The following is a 17,549-nucleotide window of genomic DNA, read 5'->3' as shown; positions in this document are numbered from 1 at the left end:
ATCTCCTATTTTATGTCAAATAATTTATATAAAAAAAAAGAAAAGAAAATAACATTGAAGGTCTTTGTTACAACTAAATTACAGCTATCAAAAAATAAATTTATTAAAGAAAGGAAAAAAAATTGTATATAGAAAAACAGAAATAAAAGTTGACAAACTGTGCAAAATAATAAAAATAATTAATAGACATAGTTTCCCATGTCTCTTGTATGATAAATTGACTGTTGTTAATTCTTGGGGGGTTGAAATTGATCTTTATCTTGGGTGAAGAAGCGGTTAATGGCGGGCATGACTTGAGGAGGGCGAGTACGAAGGAACCTGCGAAGTCCATGCTCTGCATATTTCTCTCCTTCCTCTTCGTTCTCAAGCACTCCCATGCTCCTACGCCCCTTGTTTATTCTGCATCAATCATTTAACATTAATTTCGATCGAAGCACAACAGTCGTGAATTCTCCGTCACCTTTGTCAAGTTTATAAAAGCGTCAAATCAAAAGGTACCTGACATCGGGATTTAGCAGCACGTTCCTAGTAAGCTGGAAGACGCACATGCTAGCCACAAAGGTCATGGCAGCCATTAATGGATAAACCTGGTTAAAGAAAGGAAAAATCAATGCATGAGATATGTATACAAATTAATTAAATAATTAATAATCCTTCGAAATAAATATAAATGAAGATATATATCTAATAGAAATGAAGATATATATTCATTCATATTTCATGCTTCATGCATGTATGTACCTCTGGCCTCATCCAACGCCCCATTTCCAACTTTTCTTCTTTTTCAGACTTTGATCAGTTTAGGACGACGTTCTCCAGGTATATGAAAATAGTTCAATGCAATTTATGTATGTTTCAGTACTCTTGTATGTGTCCCTATATATAGTGTTGCGAAATTGGAACAGTCAAGATTCTGCTCGTCAGCAATGATAAGGACCAGATTGAATTGCCGAATTGGTAAGGTTTTAAGGTTTGTTTCAGTGGGCTGCATTCAAGCTTTAAATTTTTGACTTCACTCAAAACCAGGGGCTTAGCCTCTTGTTTCTTTTTCCTTCCTTAACTTGGTAACTTTCGAAATGACCCAAATAGTTGACAATTTGTGCTTTTATTATTCACTTGGAAGGTTCCCATTCTCTCCTAGTACTCATCCAACAAGCCTGTTTTTTTTTTATCTGGAGACGACAATGAAATTTTTGTTTCAAAAATATAAAAAAAAACTCTTTGGTGGATCATTAGGCTTATCTCCTTTCTGATTTCATTTGCAAACTATAACTTGCCTGTCATATCATCACAAAGGGCCTTAAATTAAAGACAAGTGTATTATTAATTTATTATTAACCTTTGTTTTCTTCAACGTGGACTGTTGAATTAGTAAAAATATCATCAATCATCAAGCTTCACTCTTTGTCTTTTATTTCACTTTCTTGATTTTAAATCAAAATCTTCATAACGCAGCTTAATTAACGCGGGTGCCATGCGTCTCGTTGAGGTGATTCAATTTTTTACGTTAGACAAAAAAAAATGTCTGCTTACATAAATAGAAAAGAGATTAAATTAATATTAAAAAAAATTAAAACTTCAGTTATATGGTTAAAATAATATATTAGAGCCAAGATTCTATTTCCAAACCCTATGTCTTTACTCTTACCTTAATTAATTTTTGTTTCACCCTTAACCTATTTTTAAGTCTCTTTTGACAATTAAGTAAGTCCTTCTCAATATATATATGATTCTAAAATTCCGAAGTACGAACTATCCTTCGTTAAATTCGAGTAGGAAACAGATCATAGAGGCTTCCTGGTCTGGGCCTATTTGATATAATCGACAAAAAACTTAATTCGAAGTCCCTGTTATAAATTATACGGGCTATTCTGAAAATCTTCGCAAATTTTGCAGAGAACCGAATGTTCGGTCCGGTCCACATACTTAGGCCAAGTTGAACCCGTACATAAGCCGATCCAAAGCCATATGACAACAGGTGGCATAAAACAACTGCAATGCTGTGATTTCATTTCATGAGCCTGCCCGTACGAAACCCACGAGTATAAATCCGTAAAAATATCCAAAACCTACCACTCTACTCTGTTCTCACTCATAAAACTCACTTCTTCCACCGCCGCCGCTGACTCCAATCACCTCATTCTTACTCCGGCGATCTCCCCCGTCGGCTTGGATCGTCCTCGCGTCTGTTACTGTATTATGCATTTGTATTTTTCTCTTTCGTAAGCGGTTAATTTTCTCTTCATAACACACTGCCGCCACCTACGCCGTCGATTCGTGCCGTTCTTGTCGCCGTCCGTCGGTAGCAAGGTTTCTTTCGATCGTCTAATGCAATTTATTTTTTTTTTCATTTTACAAAATTTTCTCCTTCGTTCGCACTGCCTTCGACAAATGATCCATTATTAATAAATTGAATGGTAAAATTTACAACCGTTTCATGAGATTCGTGTGTTTTTAATCCTCACATTGCTTAAATCTGACCACAAGGATGCGCAGAATTTAGCTATTTATAGTATATAATTTTTATTTATTTATCAGTAACATTTATTTGTTTCATTTTTGTGAATTCGGATACTACATTAGTAGGAAATGTGGCTGTGTTTTACTGTAAACTTTTACTTAATCTTGGCTTTTAGGACGCCTCGTTCGTGTAGCTGTTACATTAAGACTGAATGGACCAGGTAGGTGAACAAATTTATAATAAATTTACAATGTTTTAGCTCATAACTGCTTTCCATTTTTTACTATAAATGTTATTATTGAAGTGGTTCTAATGTCTGTGAATGCGCCAGTATGAAAAGGTTGAGAAGATTGGTGAAGGAACCTATGGAGTAGTTTACAAGGCCCGTAATTGTGTCACGAATGAGACAATAGCATTGAAGAAGATCCGCCTTGAGCAGGAAGATGAAGGTGTGCCTAGCACCGCAATTAGAGAAATTTCCCTCTTGAAAGAAATGCAGCATGGGAACATTGTTAGGTATATACATTTCACTCGTAGTAGATGGATTCTTATGTGTCATTATGTATTCTATCTTGTTTGATGGACGTTTGGATATCAGGTTGCAAGATGTAGTGCATAGCGAGAAGAAACTTTATCTGGTTTTCGAGTATTTGGACTTGGATTTGAAGAAGCACATGGATTCTTGCCCAGATTTTGCTAATGATCCTCGTCTGATAAAAGTGAGTTTGAGATATATAGTTACATTTCATAAATTGAGGTTTATATTTTGCTCTTTAGATTCCTGTATGCAATGTGGTTAGAGACTAGCTAGTATTTTCTTACCTTGGGAAATTACTTTCTCCAAAGGCATTTTAATTGGTCATAGTGTTGATGATCTATCATAGCCCTTCAAATTTAAATTCATACTTTGAGGTTCAAAATTAGCCAGGAATTCACCCCACTAAAATGCGCATGTTTATTTTTTTGGTTTAATGATGCCTTTTTGGCTTGTCAAGCAGAGATGCATTGCTGTAGGATTGCATGTTTGGTGATCCTCATATAATCTTTTGATCCATTTGCAATTATTGTTTGATTACTGCAGTTAGTTTACCTGATTGAGTACCTCGCTCAAAATGATGAAACATTTTTTTTTCTTTTTATAGCAATCAAGATGGAGAGAATGATACTACTTACAGTCATATTGCTTGTTTCTTGTCTTGCAGACATTCCTTTATCAAATTCTACGTGGCATTGCCTACTGCCATTCTCACCGGGTTCTTCATCGAGATTTGAAACCACAAAATTTGCTAATAGATCGTCGTACGAATGCACTAAAGCTAGCAGATTTTGGACTGGCCAGGGCTTTTGGTATTCCTGTTAGGACATTTACACATGAGGTACTAAAGATGACTGCATTTAAGTTTCTGAACAATAATGTTTTATTATTGTATCAAAGAAAACATATAGCGGTGTACTAGGGATGCAGAACTTCTATTTCTACAATTTTGGTTGGCCATACGAGTGAGTCTAGTCTGATTTTATACGAGGGAGAGTGTGTGCTCATCTTTGTATCTACTAGGATTTACCTTTGTTTGAGCTTTTTTTTTTTGGGCGGTTGGAGGCTGCTGGTATGCCCCAAATATTGTAAACTCTTTTTCTTTCTTTTTAGCATTGGGGTAGTACTGGTATCCCAATATACTTTAGCTTCTTAAGGTATCGTGTACTGGCTGGTTCATTGATACTGCAGTTTCTCAAGGTATTATGTATCGGCTACTTCAGTGATTAAAATTTTCTGTTGATACCATGGCCTTGCTGCGTTTATACTCAATATCAGTTCTCTCTAGGTGGTGACATTGTGGTACAGAGCACCTGAAATATTACTAGGATCTCGCCATTACTCTACTCCAGTTGATGTGTGGTCGGTGGGATGTATATTTGCTGAGATGGTGAACCAGCGGCCATTGTTTCCAGGAGACTCTGAGATTGATGAGTTATTCAAGATCTTCAGGTTTATTGTTTCCCAAACTTGATTAGATTCATTCAGTAATTATATTAGAATATGATATGTTCGTACCATATTTCTAGAGTGATCTCTTCTCTCTTTGTATATCCTGAATTACACTCTGAATCAACTATGCTGAGGGGAGAAAATAAAGTTATGATACATTGAATGTTGAGAAGTTGGTTTTTAATGAAAGATGGAAGTTGACATCTGATTATTCATCCCTCGTATGTGCAATGAATTGTTTTGCTTAGATGAGCTAGTATGTTGAAATGGAATGAATGTATGATTACAAGATTCCTAGATCTAAGTTTGGATTGAAACTTATTTTCTGACTGTTTTTGGAAAGATGATAAATATGTTAAATATTATTGTTCCTCCAAAATCATAGTGTGTTGAAATAAAAAGATTATATGGTTAAGTTTTCTCAGACTTCTTTTCCAAGATTCCTAGATTGTGTGGTTAAGGTACCTCAGGCTGGTTTTCCCAGATTCATAGATCTAGGTTTGGATGGAAACTTGTTTTCTGACTATGATATTGGAAATATGATTTGTATGTTAACTATTATTGTTCCTCTGGTTTAGTTTGTACTTGATATATTTTATCTGAGTGATCAGTGACTTCTCCTTCATGTGATTTCTGTTGGTCATGTACCTTTTCTTTTCTTTCTCTTGTAAATATAGTCTTGAATAATTTTGAGAACGTATAGATAACATGAGATATTCAGCAAAATGGAGGGAATAATATGCTATTTTGTAAATTTATGGCTTGGCTTAGGATTTGAAAATTTTTATCCATTTTAATGTGAGGCCAGTTGAGAATACTACGTTTTGGTTGTCCCATAAAAGTTATTGACTCTGTTTATTCACTAGTGTTGTTAAGTAAGTTTTGCAAATTTTTTTCTTAAATTACCTTTCAATAATGGTCAATTTTGCCTAAGAAGAGAAGAAGAAATGATGTGGAACAGAATGGATCTCCTTGGTGCATCTTCATTGTTTTTGTATCTTTCTTTATATTCTTTATTCTCTCTATTTGGTTCTGGCTCACTCTTTTTCCCCCCCCCCACCCTCTATGAAGAGTCTTGGGAACACCTAATGAGGACACATGGCCTGGAGTGACTTCATTGCCTGACTTTAAATCTGCCTTTCCTAAATGGCCTTCTAAGGTAATGGGATTTAGTTATGACGTCATGTTTGCTGTATGCAGTGATGTAATTATGTTGCAGAGAAAGAAAAGAGAGAATATACTTTATAAAGTTTTCTTAGTGCACATGTTATTTGCAGGAGTTGGGGACTGTTGTTCGAAATCTTGAGCCAGCTGGCATTGATCTCCTTTCTGTAAGTTCAAGATTTGAGATGATGCTAACTGCATCTGTTCCTCCCTGTTTGCAGCTCAATAATACCTAGTATTGTATACATAAAACGAGTTTTCTATGAATCTTTCTACTCAATTGGGGCTTTTTATTTTGTAATATGATGTCCCTTTAGTGTGAGCTCAGTGAGTTGTCAGCCAAATGGCTCCAATTTAATTTTTATTTACTTATTTATTTTTTATTTTCAAATGACATCCAGTGTTTAGAAGTTTTTAAAGTCTCTCTTTGGCAATATGTGCCTGAAAGCAAAGTCCTAAATTAGATCCTTCCTACATCATTGCCTTTTTAATTTTTTAGCCCTTCTGAGGATTGTGGTAATTGGATGATGACCCAAGGCCATTGTCATAGGGCTTTAATTTCGTAGATTTCAGGATTAAAAAAAAATTGTTTTTAGGAAATTTTAAGGCTTTTATTTCTTACATTTTAGGATTTCTTTCAATTCTTTTACTAATATCTATACCTTGAACATAAAGTGATTCCAAAGCTGAGTATTGTGTACTGTGAAATTACAATTTGCACTGATGTTTTCTATTTGAGATACTTATGCCCTTTGTATATCATTTTTCCAGAAAATGCTCTGCATGGATCCAAGCAGAAGAATTACTGCCAGAAGTGCTCTAGAACATGAATACTTCAGGGACGTCGAATTTGTACCCTAATATCTGTTGTATATGCTATTAGAGTGTTGACATTATTGTGAAGCCTTTGGTTTTGATTGTTTGCGAAATTTGCCGACTGTCTTTACTTGCAGTTTTACTGAAAAGTCTTACTACATGGAATGGCTTTTTACAGTCATCTCTGGATTTGCCTAGTTTGTAATCGTGTATTCGCGGCTTTCTTGATCTTGTGGATAAATGCTTGTGCCAGTTTTTCTTTTAAATATTTGATATGCAATACACCAAATTGAATTTGTTGTTCGATTACTCAAATTTGCTTGCTGAAAGCATGTGAAAAGAACAAATGCTGTATGGACTCTTAAGATTAGCCTTAATGAAATGGTAAGTTACTGAATATATTGTATGAAATGAATGATTATAATTGCTTGATTGCACGGCATCAAAACGGAACCCACTGATAATATTGCCAAATGATTTTTTTTCCTTCTTTTCGATTAGTAGATCCAAATGATATTATTAATTTATTAGCTTGTATTGGAGGCAAATTGCGGCAGTTATTATTAGGTTGTACCAGGGGCGAAAAACGGCTGTTATATTTAACATTTTAATATATATATATACACACGCGTACATACCTAAGTAAAACAAGTAATCTTTGATGGGTAGGATCATATCGCGTTTTAGCATTTTGTGATCTTTCTGATTTTATTGTTAATCCATGTTGAACGGTACTCATAATCAAGGGTCATAATTGCGCAAACACCAATAGGCAATGGCCTTACAAGAGATAAGAAGCAGCCTATATTTTCATTTTTCAACTATACATAGATTATATGTTAATACTTTAATAGTCTTTGAAGTAGGTACATACAGTGTAAATGGAGTAGACGGATGTGACTGCAAAATTTCAATGAGGAAATCTAATGGCAGTACCTATATACTGCAAACCTAGGTCAATCAGGAGTATCATCAATCTTCGTAAAGATTACAAGATTGGGTGGGACTCGGCAGCGAAACCCTCTTTCGTATCAGCATTTCCACGGTTGGACATTTCCTCTTTCGCCCACCCCTCTCCCTTGACCTGAACCGCTCATCCGACTCTACAAAATCCCCCTGATACCAAAGCAAAAACAGAGTATGGTTTTTATCAGTGCTAATCATGATGTTTTACCAAGCTAAATGAGAAAATATTGGAAAAAAATGAAAGCTGTCTTGACATTATTTTCACAGTACACTCACAGAAGAATAAACATGGTGCCCAGATTTCTCATGGTTATCTCTCACATGCTTGAAGGCAAATCTCATGCCACAACCAAAAAAGCTACAGGCAAAAGGCTTGATTTCATAGTGCACAGCTTTCACATGCTGCCGGAGGTTTGAGTTCTGCAAACAGATAGACCAATGGTGGAAAGATATTAAATAAGTAACATATATAATGCAAGAAAATCAATTCAGGCCAAAAGAAGAAGTGGGGCGGGTGTGGAGGTGGCAGCAGAGGGAACTCAAAGGTAGCTGCTTCTTACAGTTGAGAATGAGAGGAGGCAGCCCTTGAATTGGCATTTAATTCTCTCAGATAAATCTCTGGCTTCATGTGTGCGGACATGTCGCTTGATATTCTTTTTCAACTGCATGGACCCACATATCTCACATGGAATATATTGGTGGCATGACCTGATGTGGGCCTCTAGGCATTGTTTATTCGTAAAATACTTCATACATCCAGGTTCAGAACAAAATGCCTCCACAGAGTCTAGATTAACTGTGGACACAAACATGTTGGTCAGAGCTTGCAGACTGCCAACTTCAACTCAAACAACACTTCAAACATTCACTATAACAAATATTATGTTACAAAATTTCATATTAATTTGGAATTTAAGCAACAGACCATGAGAATCCTCGTGTTGCCGCAACTTGGAGGCATATTTGAATACTTTTCCACACCCAATTTCCTGACAGATGTACTGCTTCTGATCACCAGAATCAGTGGATGTGGTGCCCTCATGATGAAGTTCTTTCACATGTCTTTTCATATTGCCCTGAATGGTAAATTCACGATTGCAGTTTTCTATTGGACACTTAAATAATTTTCCTTGATGCCGTAATAGATGCCGAGTCAAGTGATCTTTTCTTCTATAGCTGGCATGGCAATCATCAGCCGAGCAGCGAAATGGCCTCTGCAGCAAATCAAATGAATCAGCAGTGATCCACTGCATAGTTGACAAACCTAAGTGCAAGCATACATATCCAAACCTCGATTCGGAAGATTGCGTGAATGAGGCTTACTTGATGGAGCTTCTCAGGAGGTCTCCCAACCTGATACTGGTCCATTCAAGTTTAAAATTGCAACCTCTTGCATTTTGGAGTTCTCTGTGAGGGATCCAATGCTTCACGCTACAAATTCCATGGTTTTTTTCAGATTTCTCAAAAACCAAAATTCCTGCAAAATTATTGATCTTTAATTGACACAAACAATATGAAAAGGATCCCACTAACTAGGTATTGAAAGTTCTTTTCTTGATGAAGGATTATAAAACAAGACATCAGCAGAGGAATTTTGCCATGTAACAGGAAAAAGACCACAATGAATGTACTCTTGAAAAAGAACTCTGTGGAAAAGGAAAGATGCCCAACAATTATTCTGAAATACCTCAAGCAAATGACTCAGCATGTGTTGTTTCAAGTAAGCAGGTTTCTTGAAACTAGCACCACATTCCTCGCATGTATTGCATTGCACTCCTTTTGTTTCCCCATCCCCATCAACCCTTTCCTCATCTTCCTGATAGAAAAGAATCAATAAAATAAAAAACTATAAGATAGACGGGCACAACTGTACTTAGTGTAATTGTTTGTTCATCATCAGAAATTCCCAAGCAGCTCAGAGAATTCAAGTTGGACACTCGAGCCACCCACTAAATTCTAGCAGCAAACGTTGTTACCCTTGAAACTTGACTCACTAACGCTCAATTAAAGTGCAAAGCAATTGAATAATTGAACCCAGATTTTTATTAAAAAGAAAAACACCTTTTTTGGGTAAAAGACAAAATTGGTTTCTCAGATAAGCGTCAAATACTACGGTTTTCACAGAAGCTTAGACAGCAAATTACAATTGAAGTCAAAATACAAAACCATATGAGCAAAAAGTTGAATTTCAATAATCCCTTAAGAATCTAAAATTCCTAATTATGTGAAACAAATTTTTTTCATTAAACAAAAAAGGCAAGAGAATCAAACCTTATGGTGAGAGGCGATGTGGGAAAGAATGAGAGACTTCTTGGACCTGCAAATCCCACAGTAATCACAGTAATAACGCCTTACGTCTCTTGATTTTGGCCGTTCTTCCAATCCTTTTTCTTCTTCCATATCAGAGACCTCCTCCATTCAATACAATAACTGATTATCGCGGCAATATATAACTGGGAAGAGAGAGTTTACAGTGAAGTTAGGGTAAGCGATCCGGCGGCTAGATAAATAACACAATCCAGAAACCGTCTTTTATAACTGACTGTTGGATGAGCTACAATACATCTGGGCCGTTCGTTTCAAGCCAAAATCACGGAGAGAAACGATATCGTTCATTAGGGTAACTTCCTGTTTGGGTTATTATCATACTTGTCCCTATGGTTTGACAAAAGCACCAAATTAACCCACAAGTTTACCACGTTTTCCAAATTAATATCTGTCTTCCAATCGCAATTCCGTTTGCCAAAACTGACCAAATTCTTATTGTTATCGAGTTATTTTAATGTTTTATATCTTTTGCATATTGTCGCACGAGTTCATCGATTAAATATTGGTCAATAATATAGACAGTATCTGAATAGATTATTATTGTCGCATTTATAATTAAAGCCTGCGGAGTAATGAATATTTAATTCTCTAAATCTGTTTTCAAAATTTAAAAAAAATCATAAATTAATGCGCCAACTTTTTTTATTGAACAAAATCGCGAACTCGTGGACTAATTTGCTAGTTTTGAAAACTATAAAGATACGTTTCACACTAACCCTTTGCCTTTTGCCGGTTTGAGAGTTTCCTTCTTCCACGAGCGCCAAGAGGGAGGGAGGGAGGGAGCGAGAGAGAGAGAGAGAGAGATTGCAGCGTACGCTTCACTTGCAGAAACATCGTTAAATAAAAAAAGAAGAAGAAAAATAATGGGGTGCGTTAGCAGGGCCTTGTACCTCAATGGAATTGGGCTGTCACCATCCCCACAATCCCCATTACATTTTCCGTATTGGAAACAAAATTTTGTTATTAACACTAAAGCATTCGATAAATTTCACTTCCCTTTGCTCTCTTGCTCCATTGGCAATGGCGGTAGCAGCGGCAACAACAACAACAACAACAATAACAATAACCCCTCTGGTTCTTGGTGGTGGCACGGCGGGAATGGTGGTGATGATGATTCTTCAGGGTCTTTTTATTCACTTCTCTTGTTTGTACCATCGCTTTTGTATTGTTTCTGTCACTTGCAAGTGGCCACAGCAATTGCAAGAACTGCAACAAGTTCTGAGGACGACGGCAATAAGGAATACGACGCCGTTTGGGAAGTAAAGGGAAGCAAGCGGACCAAGCTGATTCCTGATTTCACAAAAGATGCATTTGTTGTTGCAAGTGCAAGTAATGCTTCGTTATCGTCGCTGTTATCTGTTAATAAATTATGGGATGAGTGTAGAGAACTCTTTGTGCAATTCATGCTACCCGAAGGTTTTCCTGATAGTGTCACTAGTGATTATTTGAACTACTCTCTTTGGCGGAGCGTTCAGGGCGTTGCCAGCCAAATTAGTGGCGTTCTTGCTACCCAGGTAACTGCCCCCAAAAAAAAAAGCAATAATTCTGATTGAGAACTTTCTTCGAACGCCTGGCAGTCAATTTTTTGTTTTTTGTTTTATATTTAAGAGATGTGATGTAGGCTTTGCTTTATGCTATTGGATTGGGTAAAGGAGCTATTCCTACAGCAGCTGCTATTAATTGGGTACTTAAAGATGGAATCGGGTATCTTAGTAAAATTATGTTGTCAAATTTCGGAAGGCATTTTGATGTGAATCCTAAAGGGTGGAGGTTGTTTGCTGATCTTTTGGAAAATGCTGCCTTTGGATTAGAGATGTTAACTCCTGCTTTTCCGCACCATTTTGTTTTCATTGGTGCTGCTGCTGGAGCTGGTCGTTCAGCCGCTGCACTCATTCAGGTACTACAAACAATGTTGGTGTTTGTTTTTAGCACGTTCCAAACTTTATTATGATGCTGTTGTAATGCAGAGTTTGGAGCTGAAATGGAAAAACTTCCTACTGAATTCAATTCTGTTTTTTTTAAGTTAGATGGTTTAGGTGTAGATACCTGGTTGGATATCGTATTAGCCATTTATGTCCACCATATCTTTAAATTAACATTGTGTTCAGTTTCTCTGCTTTATGAACAATTTCACAGTCTGTGAATGTTGTGATGTTCTGTTGTTTTCTTTTCACATTGACCCACCTAATATATGATGTACATTTAATGAAAGTTTACACTCATCAATTCACAGGCATCAACAAGGAGCTGCTTCTATGCTGGTTTTGCTGCTCGAAGGAACTTTGCTGAGGTGAATGCAGTTTTCTTTTTTATTTACTAGTTTTTATAGTGCTACTATATATTAAATTCCCTTTGTCGTCCAGCATATCTTTTCTGAATGGAATTATTAATTTTAGGTAATTGCTAAAGGTGAAGCTCAAGGAATGGTGAGCAAAGCTATTGGTATCATGCTTGGTATAGCATTGGCTAATCATATAGGCTCATCTATGCCTTTTGCACTTGCTTCCTTCAGTGTTGTGACATGGATTCACATGTACTGTAATCTGAAGTCATACCAGTCCATTGAACTTAGGACTTTAAATCCCTACCGTGCAAGTAAGTCTCCTCTTTCATTCAGTCCTTTTCTTTCTTTCTTTTATCCTTTTTTTTTGTTTTTTTGATTAGAAGTGTTTTGGCATTGGTATTGTTACATTTCGACTTGAATATTTCAATGAAAAAGTTCGCAATGTACATGAAATACTTATTTGATCCCTAATGAATAGATAGTATACCTTTGTGATATCATTTGCATACTCCATTACTTCTGTGTGATATCATGTCAACTTGGATTTTCTAGCAGCAATAGAAATTGGCCCTATAACGTGAAATCATTATTACATCATAGTCATTTTCATAATGATCTCTATTACAGAGTTTTTGTTTCTTGTTGTATTACTGTTACAACAGGTCTGGTCTTCAGTGAATATCTCCTCAGTGGCCAAGCTCCTCCAGTCAAGGAGGTCAATGATGAGGAACCACTTTTTCCAGCCTTTCATTTTTTTAAAATAAAGTCTGCAAACAAAGTAAGTTCAGTTCTTATTTTCTTACCTCTGTTGCTAGTTGTTAAATTCTAGAGAAAATAGAATAATGGAAGGTAAACATCCCAAATGATCAGGAAGCGTAGATTTGAGAATTGACAGACCAAAGAAAGCTAATGCTGGTTTTCATTTCAAAATGCACGTGTCTGGGCATATAGCTGCGGTTTTATTGTCTCGTACCTTATGGGAGCTTTATGTTGAAGAAATCACTTTAAATAATGTTATAGGTGCATATGACCACCAAACTAAAAATTGTAAAAAGACTACATTGCAGCATCATAAGTCATAGCAGGCCTAGTTAGGGTGGATATATAGTGCTGCATTATAGTATCTAGCTTTGTAGAACTTCCAATGCTCATCATTATCCAGTCATTTATGAATTCAAGTTCTTGATTTTGCTGGTACCTTGTGGTGAGCAAGAGCCTGGTTTATGGATTCATCAGTGTGTGATTAAATACTCCCACTCCTCTAAGCATTCATCTTTCTTCTGCACCTTCAGTAAGGGAAATAGATCGGACCAGGGCATTAATCTATTTAACAATGACTAAATTCATTCCATAACACTCAATTGCTCGGTGATTTAAGTACTGGGATTGGGATGCTTGGAGAATTTATATGATTCTGAGCAGTGTGACCATACAAGTTTAACATGCATATGCAGTAGTAGTGGTATTATTGATTCTTATTAGTGAATATCCATTTTCAGTCACAATTACTTGTTCTATCATCGGAAGCGAAGGATGCTGCGGTTGAAATTGAGCATCGGCTACAGCTTGGATCAAAGCTCAGTGATGTTGTCAACAATAAGGAGGATGCTCATGCATTATTCAGTTTATATGAAGATGAAGGCTACATTTTGACTGAGCACGGTGGAAAATTCTGTGTAATTAGCTACCTCCTTGTTGTCTCATGTCATCACATCATTTTTTTTTTTCAAATTTGAGTGTTTCTTTCCCTTTTTGATGTTTTTCTACTTAAAACATTTGATTACCCTTTAATTGAAAGAATGAATTAATCGGAGAAGACAGTTAACTTTGTCATTCCAAAGTTAGAAAACAAATGCACTGAACTTTTTCTTGACGTTTTGACTGTCTACTTGCTTTGATCAGGTCGTGCTTAAAGAAAGTGCTTTACCTCAAGACATGCTGAAGTCATTGTTCCAAGCGAGTTACCTCTATTGGTTGGAAAGAAATGCGGGAATAGTAGCAACAAGTACTTCTGCTGACTGTGCACCTGGTGGAAGGCTAGAAATCTCACTGGACTACGTGCAAAGGGAATTTAACCATGTCAAAAGTGACAGCGCTTCCGTAGGTTGGGTCACTGATGGTCTTATTGCAAGGCCTTTACCTAATAGGATACGTCCTGGTTATGTGGAGCCTTCGGTGGCAAGCTGATATATCCCGATTCTGGCCTTTCATTCTGGCAATTCATTCTAGGACCAAAACAAAACTTATGTTTAGAGACTAATATTTTAGGAAAGGCACTGTTTTGTGAATTAATTTGTTAAGTTCATTATACAGAAAGTTGTTGATGATCTACACGTCATTGATTGTCAGCATTCTATTTGCTAGCAATAGGAAACACTGTATATCTGTCTAGCTAGCCAGCGATAATGAAAAGCCGACATTCTCTCTTGCAATATATCATTAAGCTCCCTCTAGTTTACTTATTTTATTTGTTTTCAGTACTTCATATATTATCAACATCTATCAAATACATATAATTCTGAAAGAAGCTTATGTTTATTAGTGTAACTAAAAGGTAGGAAATCGAATGCTCATACAACAACATCAACTGAGTCTTGATATGACTTTACATAAAATCTGCCCCACTGGCTGTGCTCTTGCTACAACTTTATTTAAAAAATGCTCTTCCTTGTCTTCAATCTATGATTCATAATTTTCACACAATGTTTTCACCATAGTTTCTCAGGCTGACGATCCCCTAAGCTTTCCTGAATGCAAATCTGTCAAGTGATGGGATATTTGCACTTGTAAAGTTTACGAAGTTCAATCTCCCTCACAAAAAGGCCATGGGAACCTGTTGGCACACTCTGAGTCGACTTCACTACGGCCTCAATATCCAAATGAGGTGATTTTGCATCCGTCACCAAGAACTTTGATTCACCAGTCTTCGCATCATGAACATACGACACCACGTACCCATTATCTTCATCAGCTTCAGTGTTCGCCGCAACACCGCCGGATCTTGTATTCTTAAAAACATATTATCTGCATACCGATACCTGTTCTTTTTTCCCAGATATCACGGATTTATGACCCCCATATCCAGATTTCTTGCTGAAATAGGATGCCTTGATACTATTCCTGTTCTGAGATCAATCCTCACTTTTTCCATCAAACAAGGAACAAGTTCTGTTTTTCCAAATGCTTGTTCAATAGATAATATGTTTGGTGCCAAAATGATTACGTTGCCGTCCTCCTCATCCCATTCATTGATAGCATGTATATTGTTAAATCCCGGCACGTCAAACCATCTCATTTGCAATGAATCTTTCGCGCATCGCGGAATGACACCAATTCTTGACTCCTTGGTTCGATCCGAATGCAGCAAAGAGTCTCCTCGGAGAATCATTTCCGTATAATACATATTCAATTGGGTGTCAACAGAGACGGTATGTTTCTTTGTTATTGCAAAGTCATGCATGAAAAGAGGGTGACGTCCTGCCATTGCTATGTGTACATCAATCTGTTTCTCTCCCCTTGCATCAAAGTAAAAGTGTCACAAACGGAGGTATTGGACCATAACGGAAAGCAAACGTTTCGTCTGTTGCAGGGTCTTTTTTCGGATGGGCAGTCATGTTCATCCCTGACTTTTCATCAAAATCATGACGTCCCAAAGTTTCGGTGTCACCATTAGACGTCAAGCGTACAGCATATGGGAGATCACCTTCACAAATCGCAAACAGATGGTCTCCCAAGAAAGATAAACTGGCGTTTGTTAGACCAAATCCATTGTTAATACTAGGTTGGCCTGTGAGAACACGAGCTGTAGGGACAGCAGCTCATGCTAGAAACGCAAGAGGGCCACTGAAGCTAGAGAAGGCGCGGGGAACAAAGGGAGAACCAACAGTGTTTTCAATGGTGTATTTTGTAAGTTTTGACACAGCGGCTACAGAAGGTGGCTTGGCCTTGTGAGATTCTAATGCAGTGCAGCATGCCATCACCATCGAAGAGATGATAAGGCTCTGAAAGAGGAGGTTATTGTTGGTTAGGGCCATTACGAATGTATGCACCGTCCAAGCAAGATGGGAGTGACCCTTGTATTACCTGGCATTGTGTTGGAGGAAGCTCATCCACTGGAGCAAAGTTATTAGAAAGTGCACGTTTTGGGTCGAGAGATGGTTGGAGTTTATAATTAGAGTTTATCATCATCAAGTTGTTGAAGAGATTGTTGATTGTATTGACTATCATTGTCCTAGCCGATGATGATGATGATGACGTCTTTCTTTGCGATGATGATGATAATGAGGTCTTTCTTTGCGATAAGGACGATGATGGTAACGATAGTGGAGGTTTTTTGGTTTGAGAGAGGAGTGGTATATGAGATGGTAATGTTGATAAGGTGGAGGAAGAGAAGGCGTCCATGGCTACTATGAAAATGGAATATTGGAAGGGGGTATTTATAAAGGCTGCCAAACGCACTACCCAGATAACGAAATTGAAATAATATATTTATGTTGTAGAAAAATCTTATGAATATTTTTTATTTATCACGACCACAATAAATTAAAAGTAATGATACGGTCACAAATTTTTGTATAAATTTTTATTGTACAAACTGATGTGGCATTAATTCATTTGTTGAATTAAATATCTCTTTGCTCACATAAATTATTTTTGTTATTTTGTATTTTCATTCAACCAATAAATTGATGTAACATCAATTTATACAAGAGTTTACGACTCTATCATCACTCATAAATTAATTAGATAGTCTACATAATGCAGCTAAGTGATTTTATATTTAGAACTTTCTTTTCAATTAATGGTATCAAGCTTCCATCAGTTTAAGACAAGTTGTGGCGGCTGTCTCAACAGTTCAGCATGCTGGGGCTCTAGTAGAGTTCAATGGTGTTGTGTCACGAGTCTTATTGTGGGATCAGCACTGGATCCCATAGCAGTACTCACTAAAATTTAATGTTAAAAAATTTAACGTCTCCTGCAATAAAATCAAATACTCTTATCATATGACAGAATATCATTTAATTATTTAAGATAATTCGACACAAATTTTTTGTCCTAATTTTAGATGATGATATCCTAATGTGTATTTTATTGACCGACATACACATAAGACTCGAGTGACAAACTAATTTTGCTGTATCAACATGACAATAAATAAGCTGCATGCTATAAAGTATTATTGCCTTCATGTATTATATAATATGAGAAAATCATCTTTCTTAAACAGGACATAGGTAAAACTTTTAAAATTCTATAGGACTAACTTATGCTTAAAAAACTAACTTAAGAGTTGATAACTCAAGTCTTGTGTGCATGTTAGGTCAATAAAATACACATCAGAAAATCATTATCTAAAACTATGGAGAAAAAAAAAAACTTGAGTGGAATTGTCTTACAGTTAATAGGATAGCTCAATGACGTTCCACCATATGATAGAGCACTTGATTTTATCGTGGGACTCGTTAAAATTTTCTAACATTAAATTTGGTGAGAACTACTATGGGATCCACTCTTAATCCCACAATAAGACTCATGGGACATGG

The 17,549-nt window shown here is 36.6% G+C and overlaps 4 protein-coding genes and 1 pseudogene across 9 annotated transcripts; 2 read left to right on the top strand and 3 right to left on the bottom strand.

Moving 5' to 3' along the window:
• Window positions 1-108: 108 nt before the first annotated feature.
• LOC102612079 (hypothetical protein) lies at window positions 109-899 on the bottom strand. The gene is made up of 3 exons (XM_006482356.4): window positions 742-899; window positions 499-587; window positions 109-399 (listed from the first exon to the last, which is right to left on the bottom strand). The coding sequence occupies exons 1-3, from the start codon at window positions 763-765 to the stop codon at window positions 228-230; spliced, it is 285 nt and encodes a 94-aa protein (XP_006482419.1). The 5' UTR covers window positions 766-899; the 3' UTR covers window positions 109-227.
• A 1,163-nt stretch (window positions 900-2,062) lies between these two features.
• Window positions 2,063-6,724, top strand: LOC102611219 (cell division control protein 2 homolog). Of its 5 annotated transcripts, none has more exons than XM_006482353.4 (9): window positions 2,063-2,310; window positions 2,655-2,681; window positions 2,793-2,977; window positions 3,060-3,180; window positions 3,664-3,837; window positions 4,285-4,448; window positions 5,520-5,607; window positions 5,708-5,779; window positions 6,384-6,724. In XM_006482353.4, the coding sequence occupies exons 2-9, from the start codon at window positions 2,673-2,675 to the stop codon at window positions 6,471-6,473; spliced, it is 903 nt and encodes a 300-aa protein (XP_006482416.1). In that variant the 5' UTR covers window positions 2,063-2,310; window positions 2,655-2,672; the 3' UTR covers window positions 6,474-6,724. The 5 variants fall into 5 exon arrangements, with proteins under 5 accessions (XP_006482416.1, XP_006482418.1, XP_006482415.1 ...); XM_006482352.3 differs by having other exon boundaries at window positions 2,064-2,310; window positions 2,637-2,681; XM_006482354.4 differs by having other exon boundaries at window positions 2,067-2,310; window positions 2,637-2,681; window positions 5,726-5,779.
• A 485-nt stretch (window positions 6,725-7,209) lies between these two features.
• Window positions 7,210-9,912, bottom strand: LOC102610702 (transcription factor IIIA). Of its 2 annotated transcripts, none has more exons than XM_006482350.4 (6): window positions 9,666-9,912; window positions 9,082-9,210; window positions 8,320-8,608; window positions 7,955-8,190; window positions 7,671-7,814; window positions 7,210-7,544 (listed from the first exon to the last, which is right to left on the bottom strand). In XM_006482350.4, exons 1-6 carry the CDS (start codon window positions 9,810-9,812, stop codon window positions 7,401-7,403), a joined length of 1,089 nt encoding a protein of 362 aa, XP_006482413.1. In that variant the 5' UTR covers window positions 9,813-9,912; the 3' UTR covers window positions 7,210-7,400. The 2 variants fall into 2 exon arrangements, with proteins under 2 accessions (XP_006482413.1, XP_052299026.1); XM_052443066.1 differs by lacking the exon at window positions 9,666-9,912 and adding an exon at window positions 8,685-8,871 and having other exon boundaries at window positions 9,082-9,216.
• Window positions 9,913-10,173: 261 nt separating this feature from the next.
• LOC102610404 (protein root UVB sensitive 1, chloroplastic) lies at window positions 10,174-14,440 on the top strand. The gene is made up of 7 exons (XM_006482349.4): window positions 10,174-11,236; window positions 11,344-11,619; window positions 11,956-12,012; window positions 12,119-12,317; window positions 12,669-12,784; window positions 13,506-13,682; window positions 13,909-14,440. The coding sequence occupies exons 1-7, from the start codon at window positions 10,586-10,588 to the stop codon at window positions 14,191-14,193; spliced, it is 1,761 nt and encodes a 586-aa protein (XP_006482412.1). The 5' UTR covers window positions 10,174-10,585; the 3' UTR covers window positions 14,194-14,440.
• Window positions 14,441-14,586: 146 nt separating this feature from the next.
• LOC102627962 (probable carotenoid cleavage dioxygenase 4, chloroplastic) lies at window positions 14,587-16,465 on the bottom strand (annotated as a pseudogene).
• Between the last annotated feature and the right edge of the window lie 1,084 nt (window positions 16,466-17,549).

This window comes from Citrus sinensis, chromosome 6 (genome assembly GCF_022201045.2).
Source record: "Citrus sinensis cultivar Valencia sweet orange chromosome 6, DVS_A1.0, whole genome shotgun sequence".
NCBI lineage: Eukaryota > Viridiplantae > Streptophyta > Magnoliopsida > Sapindales > Rutaceae > Citrus > Citrus sinensis.
Note: the sequence above shows the minus strand (reverse complement) of the source record. Positions and strands in the feature narration are given on the sequence as shown.